A 22,330-nucleotide genomic window follows, 5' to 3' on the forward strand; every position below is an offset into this window, starting at 1 on the left:
TCCTTCTAGGTTCTTCTGGCTGCTCTAAGAATTAAATTGATATGAGACAGATTAACAGGAGAAAATCAAACAAAAGTTTAATAACACGTATACATGGGAGAGACCCGGGAGAACTGAGACACTTGCCAAAATGGCCGAAACCCTCACCTTAACTGCCATCTTCAGTTAAAGACAACAGAGGATGTTGGGGGTAGTGGTTTGGGACCTCAGAGGGGGAGGAAGTCTTTTCCATAAAAGCACACGTTTGGTAAACAAGTGTTTGCTGGGTCAGGCAGAGACAATGGGGCACAGAGTGGCCTCTGGTCTCCAGGCCCTGCCTAGTTTCGTCGCCCCACACCCAGCTGATATCCTTTGCTGATGTCTTTGGTTACAGCTCTATTCGGGGAACAGGCCCTCCATCGAAATTCTTTTAGGCAGTCAGGGAGCAGGTCAGAGTTTCTTCCTGAAATTCTTCGGTCTTGTTTTCAGCTCAAAATAATCCACAGGCCAAGGAGACATTTTGGGGGGGGGGCGGGGCAAGTTTTACTCCCCTACGTTCCTGTAGCTTTACTCACTTTATGACATTTCTTTATAGACTCTTTGATCTTTAGGGCCTTACACACTGAAATCCAGACTGTCGGCGGCAGGGAGGCAGGGCGTTGACACCTCTGTGGTTGCCTTGGGTGCTGAGAAGGCTCAGCAGGGACTTGGCTTTTCTGATTTATTTTTAAATGATACGGTTCTTTAGAGAAGAGAAAACGTGTCTTAGTTCTTCTTAGGTCACCCGAGCCAAAAGATAGCCTTCTTATTTCTTATACCTGCTGTATGCTAGATGAGACAATTACATATCCCATGGAAGGTCCTGACATGGGAAACAGGTTTATTTCTCATTTAGGAAGCTTTCGTGTTTATTGCAGTTATGCCGGAGGTTTTGTTTTAAGGCAAATTACTGCCTAAGCTCTGCAGACGTGCTTATTTTCACTTCTTTTTCTGGTTAACAAACCTGTTTTCCTCTGCTTTTCAAAGTGATATTATCAGTAAAATGGAAGACTGGTTCCCTCAGCTCCTTCTGTACTCCTTTCTTCCTTGAGGTCTGTAGTCCTTAGATTGGGTATATGATAGCATGGCCTGGAGAGCTTTTAAAAATAATAATAATAATAAAAAAGCCCGTGCCCATGGACACATATTCTAACTGAGCTATTCTGTGATAGGTCTGGGCACCGCCCCACCTGGGTGAACCGAGACACTTGCGTGCAGAACTTGAGGGCGTTGTATAAGGAGAAATGCGTTGAGATTTTTGGCTCCTGGGCTCCGCGCGTCAAGGCCATTTGGCTCCTTCCTCTTTCCACGTGAAAAACCCCACAGAGAACGCTCCCTACCCCTGTGACTGGTTCATTCACAGTGTGACGTTTGTAAAAACCAAAGCATTTGGGAGCATGGGAAAAATAAAGAGTGTATCAGGTGTGGACTGGAAGAAACAAGCGGCATTCTGCCTGGGGTGATGTCTTTTATGAATGTCCCTGCCCTGAAGCTTCTTCCTCAGTGGCTTCGGCTTCTGGTCTATACATATACGTCTCCCACCAAATTGCGCAGATGTGCCTCTCACCCTCCTGTGCCCCTGCAGGAGGAGGCGTGGTGTGCAGGAGGACAGATGTCCTCGGAGAGCCAAGCTCTGCCACTCCTTAGGCACTGTTAGTTACCTGCGTCCAGGGAACAGACTCTGAGGCAGGGATTTGCCTGTAGGGGATTTATTAGCGTGGTTCTCAGAATCACGGCTTGTGAGGGCGGGAGGGAAGTAGGGCTGGATAGAGGGAGGAGCTGCACACTGCAGTGCAGTTGCCACCTAGAAGGGGGCTAACCTTTGGAGATCTGTGGAGCTGGGAAGGCTCTTCAGAGTTGTCCTGCATCAGGGGAGCAGGGGAAGTTTTAAATCAGCCAGTCATTGACTGTGGGATGCCCCCAGGAAAGAAATATTACCTTTGGCAAAGTGGCCCTCTCTGTTGTTTTTGCAATTTGCCAACTTTGTAAATGTCCCCGAAGTGAGTGACAGTTTTTAGGAAGAACTTAGCTGAAAAGCATCAGCACCTAGCACTCCCGGTGTTTCACGGGGTCAGGTAGGAAGTTGACCCGGGCCGCTGCCATGACTTCCCCTAGAGGCCCCCCTTGCCCCACTCACATCCATTTGCTTCAGGTACTCAGTTCAGGGGGCAGCTCCAACAGAACATGTTTGGCCTCTTTTCTTGGTGGGATTTCCAAGAAAGTCAGTAGGATGAACTACAGCCCCTGGTGTTGTAGCCCATCTCCAGGTTACAGCCAGCACTCATCATTTTCCTCTCATCACCCAGCCTGCCTCGGGCTGAGGTTCTTTTGCACTTGTCCTTTTAACATCAGAGTGGGGCAAGAGAGTACCAGGAGACACCCAAGGGCCCAGATGCTAAGGCTGTTCTTCCTGCCTCCATGGTGTAATGGAAGCCCGCCCGCTCCTGGTGATCAAGGTCAATTACACCTACCAGGATGGCAGTGCTTCTCCTTGTGCATTGGTCCCTTGGTGCAGGGAGTCCAGAGACAAGGCAGAGGATACCATGAACTTGGAGGAATCACCTCGCTCTTGGAATGGAAGCACACGTCTCCAAGCGGGTCAGTAGGAGTGAAGATAACGTGGACATTCCCACGGTAACTCTAGTCCCTGGTCCTGTGTATTCTACCTGCCCCAGGAAGCTGGTATGATATTAGAGGAGGCATCTCTCTCCAAATAGTGGGTGTTTTCCGACAGCAAGTGGTAAAGGGCTGAGAGCAGACCGCCTCTGGCACTTCCAGCAGGTGAAGAGAGTGTTGCAGCCCTTGGGGTGAAGGGGGGTGGGTTGGGTGACCCACTGTGGATCCCCTAGAGGGGAGTCTCCGGTGTGAGAATAACCTCTGAGGTTTGAGATCATAAATATTTCCTTTCCACTGCCGCTTCCTTTGTTTGCTTTATATTTCCAATCTTTTTATCATAAGCATGTGATAGATGAAAATGGTAACTTTTTGAGCAGACACGCATCGTTTCTGTGGGGAAAATATAGTAAACCAACACAGTGTCACGGATTCTGTTGCTTATAGTTCTTGCATCACCTCAGTGTTCTTTCTGCCTCTGACCAGTACTAACTTCATGTAAAATATAAGCAGAGCATTTTGTTTTTCTTCGTTTATCTTTCTGGTCCCAGAGGGATGCCTAGAACCTAAGAGCATCCCTGCATCTTGATACTATGAACCGGTTATGTACAGAAAATGCAGTTTACATTCATAATACCTTGTAATTTTGCATCATCAAAACATACTTCCACCTGATAGTCCACAAATCAGCTTCTCACTCTTCTTAGGTTTCCTGAAACATGAATTTTGTGAAAAATAAAATTGTTTGCTCCCCCCCATGGAAAATTGATATAATTTTTAAATGGTTTAAAATTTAAATATCGCTGTTGTTTAAAGTACCGCATCCTATTTGGTGGACATGTAAATTATACACTGTGTACTTTTCTCCCTGTATCATTGGTAGTTAGAGGAGGGACAGTTCCCTTTTAAGTAAAATATATAAATAAATCAAAACACAGAGGAAATGTTATTCAGTAATCTTATATAGAAGAAGTTATAAATACAAATGAATTAAAAGTGATTATTATGTTTTCAACCATGACATTATTGACATAAGCAGGTTTGTGTGTGAGGGGTATTATCTGTTCGACCAAAAATTTTCGATCTGGGATGCTGGTTGAAAATTTTGATTCCTTTTTCCAACTCAAAGAGATTCTGATTCAGTAGACTTAAGATAGAGCCCCTAAATTGGCATTTTTTTAACCAATGTCCCAGGTAATTCTGATTCAAGAGACCTACATACTACAAAGAATAATAAGTACATTAGCCAAACAACAGGTTAAGATCAGTGAACTATTCTGCAGTCTTTTAAAATGTTTTAATTAAGCAGATTACAGAATGTAGATTGTAAAATATATTTATACTATGATGCCTCTTTTAATATATCACGTGCAAAAATTATTCTGTATTATAAACTAGTGGATCCTGTGTGTTAGTCACTCTGACTATCCATAGAAAGGAAGGTATTCCATCATTCAGTAAAGTTTCTTCCTGGACATCAAGTTCTGCCCTTCATTACTAGACTAATCCTACTAATTACTAGCATTCTTGTCTCAACTTAAATATCTTTTATTTAAAAAGCATTTTTCTGAACCCCTGAAGTTGGTTTGGTTTCCCTGTTACATGATTTCTTAGCCTTCTGTGGGTGCTTTTTTTGTGGTCATCAGAATTGCAGTTGTTTGTTCAACCTGGTGCTCTGACAGTTTGCGCCTCCGTAGATGGTCTCATGGACACGGGGACTATTTAGTTCAATGCCTTAGGCTTGCCTCTACCACCCTGTCCTTTTCTGTCTTCGTCCATACACACCTGTACACCTGACCTGTAGGATATACTCCGTACTTATTTTGCATAGATGATTAACAGATGTTGAGTGTCTAGATGAAGACAGAAACAGGCCTGATTCAAACTTCATTTTCCCAGGACAGTCTAGTTTGGACACCAAGAGTAACGTCAGTTGTATCCCTGTAGTCCAAGTCATAGCCGAGTGGTACTTTCAACCTGGTACTTTTAGTACCCGCCGAAGGGATACTTTTAACTTGTAACTTTAAAAACGATGTCAGAAGGGATTAACTAGACAAACACTAAATACCCAGTGAAGAATATTTGAAACCAAGTTTACCAAATAGGTATCACAACTTACAAATACGTGTACATACTTACGGTGAATTTAGAGTTAACTGTCAGCCCTCAAGATCTGACCTGTAAGTGTAAGTGTTGAATGGCCTCGGCGCTGTCTGTTCTCCTCTTGGATGAGCTGCTGTTCTCTGTTCCCCATCCTAGTCTGTGTTATCTGTGACGTTCTGTGTTTCTCCATATCTTTGTCCACACTGGTCCATCAGGCCACATTGGATGTATATTATCCTTGTAGCAGAATTGATAAGTTAGGGTAGAATATTCTCTTTTTTTAAATTAATTTTTATTGCAGTATAGTTGCTTTACAGTGTTGTGTTAGTTTCTGCTGTACAGCACAGTGAATCGGTTTTATATATATATATATGTGTGTGTGTGTGTGTGTGTGTGTGTGTGTGTGTGTTTGTGTATCTCCAGTCTTTTTTAGATTCCCATCCCATTTAGATCACCACAGAGTACTGAATAGAGTTCCCTGTGCTATACAGTAGGTTCTCATTATTTATCCATTCAATATATAGTAGCGTATGTATGTCAATCCCAATCTCCCAGTTCATCCCACCCTCCCTTCCCCCTTGGTAACCATAAGTTTGTTTTCTACATCTGTGACTCTATTTCTGCTTTGCAAATAAGTTCATCTGTACCATTTTTCTAGATTCCACATATAAATGATATTATACGATATTTGTCTTTCTCTTTCTGACTTACTTCACTCTGTAAGACGATCTCTAAGTCCATCCATGTCACTGCAGATGGCATTATTTTGTTCCTTTTTATGGCTGAGTAATATTCATTGTATATATGTACCACATCTTCTTTATCCATTCCTCTGTCGATGGACATTTAGGTTGCATCCGAGTCCTGGATATTGTAAATAATGCTGCAATGAACATCAGGGTTCGTGCAACCTTTCAAATTTTGGTTTTCTCCAGATACGGTATATGCCCAGGAGTGGGATTGCTGGATCATATGGTAGTTCTATTTTTAGTTTTTTAAGGAACCTCCATACTGTTCTCCTTAGTGGCTGTACCAATTTACATTCCCACCAACAGTGCAAGAGGGTTCCCTTTTCTCCACACCCTCTTCAGCATTTATTGTTTGTAGATTTTTTGATGATGGCCATTCTGACTGGTATGAGGTGATACCTCATTGTAGTTTTGATTTGCATTTCTCTAATAATTAGTGATGTTGAACATCTTTTCATGTGTTTGTTGGCCATCTGTATGTCGTCTTTAGAGAAATGTCTATTTAGATCTTCCATGCATTTTTTGATTGGGCTGTTTTTTTTTTTTTTTTTTTGATATTGAGCTATGTGAGCTGTTTGTATGTTTTGGAGATTAATCCGTTGTCAGTTGCTTTGTTTGCAAATAGAATATTCTCTTCTTAAATCAGATGAGTATTGACGTTTTCTCCCCCAAAAGTAGACTTCAAAATTATATTTCCATTGTTTTAACTGTTACTGTTTCTATTTTTGAACGCACAAGGCCATGCAGTGCAGAAGACTTCAGGAAATACTTTGCAACTACATGATGCTATTATCCTCTGTGACATATATGTGAATGCCTTCTCCAGAATGCCATGTGCAAAACATCTGTGCCCATCTTAAGGATGGCCTCTTCAGAATGCCCTGTGCCTCCATGGAGGCCAGTGTCTTCTAGTCTTCCCTGATATTAGGACAGGAAAAGACTTTTAGACTGGTGACTGCCTACAGGCATTCAAAAGAGTTTTCACGTAGGGTTTTCTCCACTGACCCAGTTCTTCTCAACTGATCTGTGGTGAAGGACCAAGTTTTATATTGTTGCTGTTTGTGTGCAAGCTTCTTGGTTTTTAAGAACTCAGGACATACTTCGTTTTGACCTCCTAATAATTTTTTTTAAGGGCTTCAAATGCGTGGCTTATTTATTTATTTATTTATTTATTTATATGTTTGGCTGTGTTGGGTCTTCGTTTCTGCGCGAGGGCTTTCTCTAGTTGTGGCGAGCGGGGGCCACTCTTCATCGTGGTGCACGGGCCTCTCACTATCGTGGCCTCTCTTGTCGCGGAGCACAGGCTCCAGACGCGCAGGCTCAGTAGTTGTGGCTCACGGGCCTAGTTGCTCCGCGGCATGTGGGATCTTCCCAGACCAGGGATCAAACCCGTGTCCCCTGCATTAGCAGGCACATTCTCCACCACTGCACCACCAGGGAAGCCCCGACCTCCTAATAATTTTGCTGCTACATTAAAAATGAATTACTTAGATTAAAAAATTAAATCCCCCTTTTTTCATTATTATTATTGGGCTCAAGAGACATTAAATTACTCTGTAAAATGACTGTGAAAGTTGCTAAGCCCTTCTTCTCAGTTTCCATACTCACCTTGACTTGGACTGATAGCACCCAGTCCCGGGACTGCTCTTTCCATGGCACCGCTCTGGCCTCCTGTGACATATATTTGCAGAAAAAGCAAAATTTTCTTCCTCCTGTGAAGAAAGCTGAAGCTTTCCAAGGGTTTGCTTTCTAACTGCTTCTGGTTTACGACTTGGCGACTTGGCGTTTGGAAGGAAGTGAGCGAGGCAGTAGGTGGGAGCCGTGAATTGGAGACACGACGTTCTCACGATTAAATTAGCCCACGAGGAGTTTTGATCAGTAAGAATTTGACTCCACGCAGATTTTTTAAGTTGGTTGAAAGTTTTGGATGTGGCCTGGAGGCAGCAACCCGAGAGAGGACAAGATGAGTGCTGTGGGGCCTTCTTTAGGGAGTTGCACGTAGCTGTGTGGAATGGAAAATGCTTCTCTGAGCTCTTATCAGTCAGTCCCTGGTGAAAAAGACATGTCTCTTCACGTGAAGCTCCGAGTAACCATGCCTTAGACAGAAATGTAGAACTTTTTCAAACAGAAGCAAGATTTCCCCCACTAAGGAAGGGCAGGTACTTCCATTGTACAGGTCTATGTGGACTTACATATGGATAGAAAGTGACATTTTACAAAATAACTTCCAAATGCATTACTTCATTTTATCCTCACTTCAAGGTTCAAAGCTAGGTGGACATTTAGGATGCTGATCTATAACCAGGGATAAACTGGGATCTAAGTGCGATCAAGGCAGCAGGATAAGGAGCGGAGTGGAGATTCAGTAGCCATACTTCTGGTTCTTTTGCACGGACCTAGCATCTGTACCACTGCTACTCAGTATGTACTGAGACCCCAGAATGAACGTTTATTGCCATTGAGTTAGCGTGAACTTTTCCCGAGGATAAAAATAATCAGAGTAGTCCCTCCTTTTTAAAATTTACTATTGGTTAAAAAAAAAAGGAAAGAAATGAGATTTTCTTGGCAGTTTTAACCTTACCTAAATACTTCCTGAATTGTTTCCCTTTCCTTTATTATTCTGCGTGTCATAATGAATGCCTCTACTTCTTAAACCACGCATCTTCCTCAAAGATGCTTCACAAGTAAATTGTGTTCCATTACCCTGGACCACAGTGATAATTAGAAATTAGGAATACTTCAGCCAGAAAAAAAAAGTTACTCATACACTTGTTTTCATCTGTAATATTTCTTCAACAGCTTGATAATTACATGGTATCCAGTGGCATGTGGAAAATATCTATTAAAAAGCATAATGAGAAAAGAAAACTTGCATGTAATGTGTATATTCAAACAGTTTTATTTCTGCTAATTATTGTTTAAATCTGCCCTCTATACTTATAAATTGAACCTTGTACAAGTTTAGCAAAAGTAAAATGCATGAGTTCTAACAATTTGTAATATATTTTCAAACTTAAAAAATATCAAGAATCTATAATAAGTAAATCAGTGGTAGAAAATTTACCTTAGAAATCTTTTGCCTAATATTCAGTATAAATCATCCTCAGATGGATTAACGTGGTGTTCAAAGGAACATATGCGTATTTTTCGTTCGGCCCTCATTACTCCGTTTCTGTACACAAATGTAGTAGCAGTGTAAACCTTTATTTATATAATAATGCATTTTGCATTTTTCTTATTCAAATGTTTGTTATAGAAAAATTGAATATAATGCTCATTATTTCCATCGTATATATTCAGTGAGGATCACAGAGGCTTTTGTTTAGTTTTATATTTTTAGTGTCAAGACTTTCATGATAAACCTTATCTCTGTCCCAGTAGTTTCATCTTATGTCTGCATTTGTTCGTTTTTTTATGAATAACTATTTAAAAAAAATTTTAACATCTTTATTGGAGTATAATTGCTTTACAAAGTACAATCCTGACATAGTAATTTACCTTTACGAATCACATCCTACTGCAGTATCTCAAGTAGTTGTCACAAGCAAGTTACCCTGGGCATAGAAAACGAGGTATCTGAACTCCATCTCGGCAGTTCAGAGGATTGGGGAGGACAAACCAGAGATACAGGATGTTTTTTTGTTTAGTTTGTTTTATTTTTACTTAATGCTATTATAACTTGATAGAAATTGAAATAAAACAAGCACTCCTGTTTTACATGTGGATTAAAAATTTACTAAATTTACTGCAACAAATTTTTTATTGAGAATGTGGAACATGGTGATAAAAAAGAACCCAGCTCTTAAGGAGTTTATACATTAAAGACGGGATTGGGATTGGGTAGGAAAACAGCTAAGACAGATTTTCATTATAAAGCAGAATTAAAAGCATTTTGTCCTAGAAATTCAAACAACATGCCATGTGGGAAAAATAGGATTGTTAAGGCTTCAGTAAGAGGGAACTTGGATTAAGTAGAGTTGGTTGTCAGTTGGTGGGTAAGATGATGGAGGACGTGTCTGGAAAAGATGGAGATGTTTGCTCTGCTCAGGCAGTGATAACTAGACCCACTTGCCTGGGACATAGAGGGCCCTCTGGTATGTGGTAGGAAAGAGAGACTGGGGAGATGGCACATGGCCACAAGGAGCCGAGTGCTTAGGATTTGGAGTTAAACCCAGAGCCCATGGGGAGCAATTATTTGATGAGGGGTGTGACACAATTCAGTACATGTTTTTAGGGAGATCATTTCTGACGTGCACTATCACAGCCTCGATGATGTGAGTTATTAAAAGTGGAAAATAACTGGGGAGTTTTGTGATAGCCCAAGTGAAAGATTTGAAGATTCCAAGTTAGGATGATTGTTCAGAGAGACTGGAGAATGGGTTGATATGTTAGAGGTAATGAGTGCGTATTCTTTCAAGCGGGGGATGATGGAGCCATAACAGGTTACTAAACAGAATATACTTTAGGTGTATGTGAAGTATGCTTTGCATCCTGGCCTGTGTAGGTTATAACTCAGTGCAGCAGTTTCATGTTTCTTACATTGTTACCGTACACAGTGCTGGCATAGTGACACTGGATTCGTGTAATACTTGGATCTCCTCCCTCCTTATTCTTTTGCCTTATCATGAGCTGGACTCAGCTAAGAGGGCTGTGCTCCTCACTCTTTGTGCTCATTTGCCAAAAAAAAAAAAAAATTATATATTTAATGTAAATATTTACTTTGGAGTCACAACAAATATTTCAAAAAGGATTTAGGGACACAGTACAAGTGAGTTTTGTCTGATGATTACTCAAGATTTTTTTGTTATTGTTTAGGTGAATTTCAAGATCACGTTTACAAGGATATTGGCAAGTGAAATAGACATAACAACATGAATTCTACTCTGACCCAAATAGAGTGCAAATCTTTGTTTTTTATTGTGTTTTTCATTTATTACTTATTTGCTCACTTAACCATATTGTGGGACCGCAGAATTTTTTTTTTCCTGGCCAGAGGTTTTCACTGTGGCGAGTCCTACTCTATTCCATAATCATCATTGACAAAGACTGCGTGAGTGTATGTGTGCTTGTGTGCGTGCGTTTGGCGGGGATAAGGGTGGGGCTACATAGACACGTGTCTTAACTTAAGAATGCCATTCAGTCCTTCTGCACTTTAGCATTTTTCTTTTCTGAGCATGCTTTTTCAGCACAGAAGGAGAGTAGTTTTTCCTAACAGCATGGGTTTCACCCCACGTATTAAGGTTAGTATCATGGGCGTAGCCTCACAGATTCAGTGTCTGCATCATCTGATAATTATGTATCCATCTTAACATTCCAGAGTTGGTCCTCCACTTTCAACTGCAGATGCTTCCACTAACCTTGCAAGGACACCGAGTCGAGACTCATAGCAGTTTTACGCTGGTGAATTTTGGCAGTGGTTACAAGCCTAGTGATGGTCCCAGCTGGGAGAAAGGTGTCAGTGATGGGGAGGGTGGTAGATTTCAGGGCTCCTGCAATAGATGTGTGGGTGTGTCTGTGTAGGTGGGGGGTGGGCGGTGATGGTGGTGGCAGTTAGAGGTAGAAGAGAAGAATTCTGATCCTTGAAGGAGCGGACAAACAAGCAGTATGAACCTTTCTTACCTGTAAGTTCTTACGCTGTCAGTAATGGAGACCAACTAACAGTACCACATAACGTCAGATACGGCATCAGAGCTCAGGCTAGAGATCAGTCAGGATTTCCTGTGTATTCTGTATTGAAAGGAATGCATCCTCTCTCCCTTACCTGAATACCCCAGAAACACATGGTATCCCCACGCTGTGAAGACAGCAGTCAGTTGATAGGAATTAGTTAAATGAATCATAAGGGCTGGTCCTATAAATGGGAGCCCCAAGTGATATTTAGAGAGATAGCAAACCTTTGATTAAAGACGCAGCCTGTGTATAACTTCTGTATGTCTGTGGTCACCAAGGGCGAGGAGGGGTTGGGAGAATGTGAGAAGTGTGTGTAGGGGGTGACTGCTTGAGGTATTAGCTGCTTAAAAGCAACTTGCTTTCACCTATCATCTGCATTTGTCTCTGGACTCAAGTTTTTGCTCTGTGTTGTTGAGTGTGGTTTATTGCTGTCCTGTAACGTCAAGAAAGGTCCCTTCTGGTACATCATAAAACGTGTTGCCGGAAACCCCTGGCAGCACTGAGCGTCTTTGAGATTTGGGGAGTGATCAGGTGGGAGTGGTTGTCTGTACCCTTCTGCCCGGAGTTCTCCTTTGTGGCAACTTTAATGTCCTCACCTCCCAGGACACAGCTTCTCCCCCAGAGGCAGGATCCCCATCGTAGGGAGTGGAGGATGGGCTTTCCACCGGCCTAATGGTTTTCATACTTCTAGCTGTGCCATGGAGAGCTGGCGGCATGACCAGCAAAGTACTTTCTCTGCCTCAGTTTCCTCATCTGTTAAAGGGATAATAAAGTCAGTCAGTGTGAGGGTGGAATGCGTTACTCTGTAGAGAACATTAGCAGTAGTTCCTGGCACACAGGGAGTGCTCAGTAATTCAAACTATAGTAATTCTTAGCTTGCTTCATCTTAAAGTAGAGGGAGATATGTATGTAATAGTCACCCTGAGAATGACTTGAGAAAATTAAATAATTCATTACATTTCAAGAATACAACTTCTCCGTATGCTGGATAATCATGCTGCAGAGTGGTTCACTAGTTAATTCCACACTGAACAAAAGCCAAAGTAAAACCTGGGCCAGAAATTAATTTCCTGGTATCATTTCGTCCTAACTGAAAACTACAGAAACTAAAGGATAAATCAGGTATTCGAGTATTCTGGAGCCGAGTATAAACATAGCTGTTACAGTGCGATGGAAGAATCACTTAGAGGAATTCACGGTACAAAAGCAGTATCCTCAACAGCTAAGGATGGAAATGGACTGGGCATCCACTTGCCGAAGTTTCCCATATCTTACATTTTTTGAACCTTGTCTTTCAAAGAATGCAAACGTAGTTGTGCAGGGCAGCGAACAGCCTTGTTATTCGGTAAATTGGGTTTTTGCGCTGGTATTAATTGCAGTTCAGATTCACGGCGGTTATAGAGGAGGAAAGATTGTTGAAATTACAGATGGAGCACTGTATGTCTCAGGTTATGAAGTTCAGGGAAATATGTAATTATTTCTGAGTTTCCCCAGGTTCCTCTGTTCAACATAATGTTCTGACATACAGAAGGGACAGTTCCAGGTATGAAATGCAAATCAGTAGGGGCTGCCCCTGAGCTGAGCCGTAGCCAGGGTTAATCATGCAAATCTAATGCTGTTCTTGGTATTTCAAGAAAGGTTTTCGTTGAAGTCTCCGGCACATATTGATTTAAAATTCCTACTTCAGAGAGCAGTGTGATTTTTCTTTTACAGCTTCAAATTTTAAAATGTAGAACAGGATTTGGAGACCAATTTAGTGACTGGACATCCATCCATCCTTAATAATCCTGAAAAGTTGTGGGAGTTGGGAGGGAAGGGCACCCTTAAAGGATGTGGCGATTTCTCAGCAGATTAAAAAATATATTAGATCTCAAGTTACAAATGTTCTATAGCAAGTCCCTTTGCTTGGAATACGATCAAATCAACCAATTATGCCTGGTTACCGAATGTCTGCTCTGGCCAGAGAAGATGGCTAAAACTGGCAAGGACAGACCAAATCAAAAATAACACTACAACGAGTTCCTAGCTTTGGGAATGATATAAAATTCCTTTGGAAATGAGGCTGTTTACAGGAAGAAATGAAATTGTCTTGCTCACAAGTGCAAGCTGACACATTTCTAAGAGCCGTTTCCGTTGTGCACAAAACGCGTCAGCTTGTCTTTCCAAGAACAGTAAAATTTCATATGCTGCTGCCTGACATAAGAATTATTTTGACATATCTCCATATCGCTGACTGTCTTGTAAGTTAACCTCATCTCACATGAATTTTTCACCAGCTTCACTCCGATGTTGATAAAGGAGATGGTTCCATCAAATACATCTTGTCAGGCGAAGGGGCAAGTTCCATTTTCATTATTGATGAGAACACCGGGGATATTCACGCCACCAAGAGGCTGGACCGCGAGGAACAGGCCTACTACACCCTTCGCGCCCGGGCGCTGGACCGGCTCACCAACAAGCCCGTCGAGCCTGAGTCGGAGTTCGTCATCAAGATTCAGGACATCAACGACAACGAACCTAAATTCCTGGACGGCCCGTACACTGCCGGAGTTCCCGAAATGTCTCCTGTGGGTAAGTAAGGAGCCAGCTGGTCTTGTGCCATCTGACTTTAGGAGGTTTGTATTTAAGATTAAATCACCGTAAATACTGGGGAAGAAATCACATTAGCATTTGTGTAGAAATTGCCATTTAGTGTGAGGGGAATGTTTTGAGATGTGTTAGTAGCCAGTATCCAAATTCTATTTTTTGACACATTATTTTATTTATACGGGAAATTAGGAAGGTCTTCCTTTTACACAGCTGTCTCAGTGTCTTCAAGAAATTACATAGCTCTTACAATCCCTTTGCAATTTAATATTTAAAATTAAAAAATGATTCAAATTATGCCGAAGAAGTTAAAAAAACAACAACAACAATAAAATTACTATCAAACCAAAAAAAAAAATCATTCTAGACACAGCCCTGTGATGATCTATTACTTTTCTTTTTCTTTCTCCCCATGTTAAAAATAAGAATTCACTGTTCTAAGCATCTCTCTGGGGCCAGGGTATCGGGCAAGGCCAGCAGTGTAGCCAGGCTAATATTAGGATCAGCTGGTCTATTTGCTTATAGAGTATGCTTGAACCTGTAAATGTCCATCCACCTGCCACCACTAATCTTTTTGTGATTTCTCCAGAAATTTAAATGCATGAAAATTTATACTGAATTTATAAGAATGGTAAAGTGATACTCAGTATGAGATATATAAAAGAATAATGAAGGCTGTTTTACTCAAAGGCCTTTTGACATTGCCCCCTTACTGGAAAAATAGAAAGTAAATTACCTTTAGCATATACTGTATTTCAGATACTATTAAACTGTCTTTTAAATTCCACTTATTTAGGTACCTTTGGAATAGTTTTCAGCCAGTATGTAATTTAGGTATGGATGATCTTACAAAATAATTTAAAAAAAAAATTATGGGGCTGGAATAGAGACCACTTGACTTATATCTTTTATTTCCTGTTGTTTATAGTATTGAAGGGGGAAGTTTATTTAAAATAATAATCGAACTTGTATTTTAACACGTATTTCAACTCAAGTCTTACTTGAAAATTTTACCCAGTTTGATTTGTTTTACTTTTGATTGATTGATTGATTGTGATTTGTTTTACTTTAAATAAAAGTCATTGCGTTCATTCCAGCTTTCGATCCACACATCTGCTATGCAGGGGAGTGGAATTGCAAAGATGTGTATTACATGTGCCCAATTTAGTGACCCTAAATTTCTGTTCCAGTCAGATTGGAGAGGGAACATTATTTTGGGACCATGGCTCAAGCTGCTAAAGAAATACGAACTGAAAATAAGCCAGAGGAATTGATGCTCGTGGACAGGAAAAGTTCTGAACTGCAGTGGCAGCATCTCACTATAATTATCTTCTGTGTAAATATTTCTTTGACCAAACAGGCTTATTCACACTTTCTCAGTGCTGTCCACTCCTTCAGAGTGCTTCCTGCGGCTCTTGTTTAATGACAAAAACAACAACGATGATGACAGCAGCAACAACAAGATTTGGGAGGTTTTAGAAAAAAGAGAAGGCACGTTGTCCTCCCCAAAGTAGCAATGTTTAGAAAAACAGGAGGTTTTGAGGTGTGTTGAAGCAATTCAGTTCAATGCCATAATTCTCCTGGGCATTTTGGTCCTTCTTCATGGGCTTGCTAAGGTTTTCCTTTCCTGTGTAGAACCCAGCAGTGCAAATTGGATTACTGTGAGCTTTTTGTTCTAGAGGCTGAATAATGCACTGTAGTTTTGGTTCCAGTGGTACCACTCTGATATCAAACAGCATGATTATCATGTGCATGTGTAAGTTATTTTAGTTGTTTGATTCCAACAGGTTCAGAACTTTTTAGAAAATGATTTCTCAGTGTCTTCAGGATTTACTTGACGCTAATAGAGGTCACTTGGTTAATATCAGAGTTTGAGCTAAGAACAATAAATGTCTACATAAAGTGTATCCTATGGATTTATAGTGACAGCTTATCAAAGTGTTTAATTCTAACCAAATAGTTATAATAGCCGCTGAATAGTATGGTATATTCAACACAAGTTTTCAGTATTTATTATTCAGGCCTTTTTTTTTTTTTTTTTTTTTTTTTTTTTCATTGAGAACTAACTAAGGTTTGAAACACACTCATAAGTCCCTGGGATCTCTTATTTGTTGCCAGAAGAGCATAGATAAGCATGAGAATACAAGTGTGTGTGTGTGTGTGTGTGTGTGTGTGTGTGTGTGTGTGTGTGTGTGTGTGTGTGTGTGCGCGCGTGTGTGTTTGTGTATGTCTGTGTGCCAGTGCGTGTGTATGTATAGTAAATTATTTAACGAACACTTCAGAAAAAAATTATACACAACGAAATTTACTGACGTATAGTTTTCATTATTTTGTTTGTTTCAAGGTGCTTTCTTTTCCAGTGAAGTAGGAAATCAGTACTTAACCATATCGCGAGAATAAATAGTGCTGTAACGAAGGTGCTGTCAAGATGTTCTCTATTTCCTTATAGAGGAAATAGAGAACATCAAAGTCATTGACTCTAACATTTTAAAAGAGTCAAAATCTAATTGTTAAAAAGATTTTTAAATATACATCATTCACTGTTTGGTCCTACCAAGCATCCATAGAGCACAGTCTCCTAAGTCTTTCAAACAAAAAAAAATAAAACTTCAGAATTTACAAAATGGTCGTGTGTGTGTGTGTATGCACAACACACACATACATATTCAAATTTTCCATCCAATCTGAAAGAAAATAGAATTGGTAAGGGAAATCATAATCTGGAAAAGAGAATAGACTTATAATAAGATGGGCATTGGTGACTTATTTAAGGCATTTAGAGAGGGAGATCTACATAGGAATATATCTAAAAGAGATGTTACACTAAAAATCCCATATTTTCAAGAATTTATTAGAAACCAGCTTGAACCTTAAAAGAATACAGAAGGGAATTTGTCCCATCCCCATCAGCTAGGACATAAATGATAAAATAGCATGTGCTTAAATATTTAAGCAAATGTGAGTAGCTGATATTTTTAAGATGATATTCCAAATGGAAATAAAAAGAACAGATCACACTAAATGCTTTCCATATGGAATACGTGAATGCATAATAAAAGGAAGAAGCAATATGACATTCTATCATATGAAATGTAGAAAAACAACCAATGTTGTGATTTTTCAAGTTGCCATGCCTTTTCTCCTTTGGGAGGGTTTGGTTTAAACTTTCATTTCATGCTTTTGTTTTTAAATCGATTAGTGAAAACAAATGAAAACTAAAACTACTATAGGAAGAGACAGAGTAGCCACTTAATATCCAGTTAAATGTATCAACTGAATATTCTTTATTCAGTTAATGAAGTTTCAGTTTCTTTCTGGCTTTACTTTGCTACAGCAGTGAGGTTGCCTCAGTGATTTGAGCGTCACGATGTTAGTATTTGTCATGCTGCCTTCTAGACAGTGATTGAGACTTACAGAGATTGCTCTTGATAAAAATTTATTACCCAACCCTGATGGATGAGATGCCTAAAATTTGAGTCCCATCCACTTCTGAATATATATCCCTGCCTAACTTGCATCATCAGTCTTATTTTTTTGCCAACATATTTTCATGTCCCTTAAATAGTTCTGAAGGATGAATTATCATTTATCATCTTTTGGGGTTTGTCTTAGGCAAAAAAAATATGATATCAATTTTTCATGTACCTTAGAATAAGGAAAATGAAAAATGAAAAACAAATCTAGTGTAGAATCTTTAGCGTTTTGTGAGTTCTTATGTTTTGTGGCATTTGGGAGTTTTTAATTCATTGGTTTTGGGATTGGCATGTAGGGACCTCAGTGGTACAAGTGACAGCGACGGATGCTGATGATCCTACCTATGGCAACAGCGCCCGAGTGGTCTACAGTATCCTGCAAGGACAGCCATACTTCTCAGTGGAGCCAAAGACAGGTAAAAATTGACGTGCAACTCTCTTTGTAAAGTCATCATTTATATCTTGGCATAGAATTAATAATAGTTATTTTTATTCAATATAGTTGGAATGGATAACAGACACTCTTTTTACTGTGGTTCTCTCAATATGTGTACCATGGTAATAAACAGCATATTATTTATAGAGACATTAGCACATTTTACGAATATTTTATTACATTTATCAGTATTCCTACCAAAATTAAACAAAATATTAGATATTGAAAAGTATTTCAGCTGTTATCTCTGGACTATATAAGAAATGTTCATTATTCATCTCTAAATTTTTTTTGCTTTGTTTTCTTTAATTAATTCATATAGGAATTACACACAGTAAAATTTAAATCTTAAGCAAAATCTCCTTGCCATGCAGTAGAATATGTACTAGGTTCAGCTTGTCCTTCCAGGGGCTGGTTTTTCTCAGGGAAATTAGTTGAAACATAACAATTAGGATGATGATCTGCTGAATCAAAAACTAAATTAAATGACTTTTAATTTCAGAAAAAAAACAAATTATGAATTGCAAAGCTGCCTGGATAGAATATGTGGTTGTCTGGCTAGATATTCTGTTTTGCTTTGAAGATGAAATAGTTTATATACCGTAAGACTAGAATTTGGAGCACTGTTTTCTTGGTTATAAAATAATATCTTATCTATTCTGCTCCTCTGGCTCTGGGTATAGGGAAGTGTGGGCAGGTGCGAAGATGGGTGGGTGTGAGCCATTGATTTTCTTCATCACTGTGAAAATCCAAAATTTCTCTATATTTTAATAATTTCGCCTTTATCATGGAGAATAATTCTTCCTCAAATAGCGAGTTTGTGATTTTGAAAATTTGATAGTACTTACGATCCTAAATAAATATTTTAATGCCACTTACCCTGTTTTTCATATTATAAAAAAATGGCAGTATCAAATCATTCTCAAATCACTGTGGGGGGGGGATAAACATTTTAAGGGTCTTTTGGGAATGTCAGTTGTGCAAAAACAGACCAGTAAATTCGCTGCGAGCTCATCATTCATTAGAATTTTCATAGAGGCCGTTGCATATTTTTTACCAATGTTGTGATAAAGTCTGGAAGCTGCCTAGCAAGTCTGATAGAGGAGAGATAGTTCTGATTCAGCAAGTATTGAAGGAGAAGTAAATGAAAGTATCTGGTTTATGATATGAATCCTGGGAATTAGAAGTTGTGCTTGTGGTTGATTTAATGATAGCTCTGAGAACCTAAATTCAGACACACCCACCCATTCCCTTCTGTATCTACTCTTTGCAGCCTAGAAAGACGTTGACAAGTTTCTGACAATTGGCTCACAAATTACACACCTCCTGCATTATATAACCTGTTCAAAAATAGCATGTACTAATCCCAAGGGTTAAATATTTTGCTGCTACCAATGAGTGGCTTGTGATTTTAGCTTCGCTGTAAGATAATAGGTGTTTCATAGGCCCTGTGTAGGTAAGACCTCACCTATTGAACAACTGGACAATAGTCTGTGTCATGGCACCACATGATTAGTACTTCAAACTTAATTTGGATTTTCAATCTCAAGGACTGTGTATTACAGGAGGTAAAGTTTCATTTAATTTTGTTTTGGTTAAGAGTTTTTAATGCTGTAATCATGGTAATCATTGGGACTTCTCTTTCTTATAGTCATTCGTGCAGAGGTATTCTAGGAATTGTGTCCTCTCTGCTATCATAATATAGAGAATGCATCCCCCCCCGCAAAAAAAGGGGAATTCTATTTTTCTGACAAAAATGGATGGAGAATTTTCAGGCCTTACAAGCATGAAAAGCTGTGTAGACAGTTTGAGGTAGTCTTCCTTAGTTGGTGTATGATTCTTATCTATGTAAGAAATAAAATTATTTCCCACATCTCCAAATCTAAGCCTTTTGAGAAGAACGAAAGACTTTTGACAGGAAAAATGCTGAAAATATGCTAAATCAAGATTATATAAAATAGGCCTAGGAAATCACTGTTAAATACATCTCTGAAAGTTTAACTGCTAATTTCTTTTTTAAAAAGGAGTAATATTAGTAATATTAATAATAACCATTACTATTTGTTAATCACTTATCATTAACTTAGCCTGGCTAAAATCTCTGAGCATGTATTCCATCTGTAGTACACTTACTGGCCGCATGACCAGAGGGTAAGTGTATTTTCTACGTTAATTTCTCAGTCCACAAAGCGAGGATGTGAGTAGCTGCAAAAAACAATGTTGACAATTCAGCAAGCAAAGAGAATGGCACTAGAAACAAAATAATGTAGCATTAAAAGGACTGCAAAGATTCTCCTCACCTATCTTCATAAGGTCCCCAAATTCACAGGGAGATCGAGAATTATTCTAATGTGTTTATCTAGTCCGTAACCTACAAGCAAATAGATCCAGTTTTTCAATCTATTTCATATATGGCAGGACTGGCTACATGATTTGCTATTTGAAATGAAAATGCAGGCTTCTTGTTCTAAAATTAGTAGGATTTCAGACATCATCCGCAGAGCAGAAACCAAACATGGGGACAGTGTGTGACTGCACAGACCACACGACCATGAAGTTGGCCTTGAAAAATGGTTGGACTGTCAAATATCACTTGTCATTTAGGAGTTCTTTCTTAAACATAGAGGTGTGACTATATGGTGCCTGCGTTAGAGATTACATGCATGCTTGTTACATCCTAGCTTTAGGTAAGTAATACAGTTGTAACAAAGCCCTCCTCCCTAATACACCCTTCATGCATGTTCCATCCTGTGGCATGGCTCATGGTGCAGAGGACCCTCACTCCTGTCAGGGCTTCCTCAGGACATCCTCTCACAAGAGTGAGGGGATGTAACGACAGTCCCTTCCTCAGCGACCCTTTATTCGATGCCAGCTCTGTAATCCTTTGATGTTCCAGAAGCGTCCATCTCTACTATTGCTGGCTCTTCTCCATGTTTTTATGGTTCTATTATATGCTTCACTTAGAGGTAGAGAAACCAAATAATACAAGTCTTAGACAGAAAATTTAGAAAAGAATACAAACTTATTGGAAGAGATTCACCTGTACATCTAATGTATCTTGAATCCGACAGCATGAATAGCCCAGCCCTGTGTTACCTGACTGATGTGGTTGCCTAGACTGCTGGGACTAATCCAGAGCTTCAGAATGGACTTCAGAAATGTGCACATCTGAATTCTTAAGGAGATTCCATGATAACAGAATAGGCTTTAAAAAGCAAAACAAAACATTGATGGCGGGTAGGAGATTAGAAAATCATCTGAAAATTTATTCCCAGACCAAAAACTAGACAGTTTTTGCATAATACTAGTGATAAATTTATGTTTCATACACAATACTTTTTTGTGGACATGGATTATAAATAAAAAGTTCTGGGTTACTGGTCAGATATACATCTATAGAAAAATGATTATTCAGAAAGCCTAAAATCTGAGCCAGTCTCTTTTCTAAAGAGTTACAGGATATATTCTTCTCATCATAAGTGGCTTAAAATTATTGACTATTAAAATTAAATATTATCATCTCCCATGGAAACCTCACAGAACTGTAAAGTTCTGATTAGGCAAGACTGGCCTTTACCACTTCAGAGACATAGTAAAAACAGTTTGCTGTGTGTGTGTGTGTCTGTATAATATACAGCAAAATGCAGATCAAATCCAACGTATGAGAATTCTTTTCCAAATGTAGACAGTTGACGCTCAAAAGTAAAATGCTAACAAAAGCCATAGAACTAGAAATTATGTTTGAATGTTCTTATTTAAATTCACTTCTCTCCCAGTTATTTCATTCTTGTAAAAAATATGTTTAAACGGGCTTCCCTGGTGGCGCAGTGGTTGCGCGTCCGCCTGCCGATGCAGGGGACACGGGTTCGCGCCCCGGTCCGGGAGGATCCCATGTGCCGTGGAGCGGCTGGGCCCTTGAGCCATGGCCGCTGAGCCTGCGCGTCCGGAGCCTGTGCTCCGCAACGGGAGAGGCCACAACAGTGAGAGGCCCGCGTACCGCAAAAAAAAAAAAAAAAAAAAAATATATATATATATGTTTAATAATTGAGGTATTTGTAAATTACCTTTGCCACCTGCGTTTCTTTGGAAACTTTGTGATGATTTTTGCTTTGGAGGAGTGTTATATATAGGATCACTTGTAAAGAGACAATTAGACGTGTGAAAAATAAGTGAGTAACTTTGACTACCACACTTCTCCCCTGATAATTCTGTGTTTTCTTTCAAATAACGCTGCAGAGCAAAACCATGAGAAGATGAGGCGGCTGTGTTTTCTTTGCTGATTAGTTGAGATGTTATGGACCTCTCTCCATCATAATACATGTGCAAGGGCACAAACTCATTTACACATATTGATTCTGGAAGGAAAATGAGAGATGAATAGAAATTAAAAATTAAAACTGAATGAGTAAGAAATTTTGCTAGAACTTCACTAATATTTGATCTATATGAAATGCACCATTAGTCAAATATTCAAGATTGTCAATGCTCAATGTATAAAAAAGTATTACAAGTAAAGATGATTAACATCAAAGGAAAAAAGGAAGGTGGGGGGGTGTAGGGGGAGGGAGAGAGAAAGAGAGAGAGAGAGAGAGAGAGAGATGTAAGTCCCAGAACTCTTAGACAAAGATTGTTATGCTTGGAAACAGCGTGTCTTACTCAGGTCGGTACTCAATGCCTTATAT

The 22,330-nt window shown here is 39.5% G+C and overlaps 1 protein-coding gene across 1 annotated transcript in view; it reads left to right on the forward strand.

Moving 5' to 3' along the window:
* The window catches only part of CDH7 (cadherin 7), a 122,095-nt gene that overhangs the window by 43,121 nt on the left and 56,644 nt on the right, over positions 1–22,330 (forward strand). Inside the window, exons 3-4 of the mRNA XM_007105088.3 lie at positions 13,430–13,724; positions 17,509–17,628. Coding sequence (XP_007105150.3) covers positions 13,430–13,724; positions 17,509–17,628 — 415 coding nt within the window. The remainder of the gene's footprint in view (positions 1–13,429; positions 13,725–17,508; positions 17,629–22,330) is intronic.

The sequence above is a fragment of the Physeter macrocephalus genome, chromosome 19, assembly GCF_002837175.3.
Source record: "Physeter macrocephalus isolate SW-GA chromosome 19, ASM283717v5, whole genome shotgun sequence".
Taxonomy (NCBI): Eukaryota; Metazoa; Chordata; class Mammalia; order Artiodactyla; family Physeteridae; genus Physeter; species Physeter macrocephalus.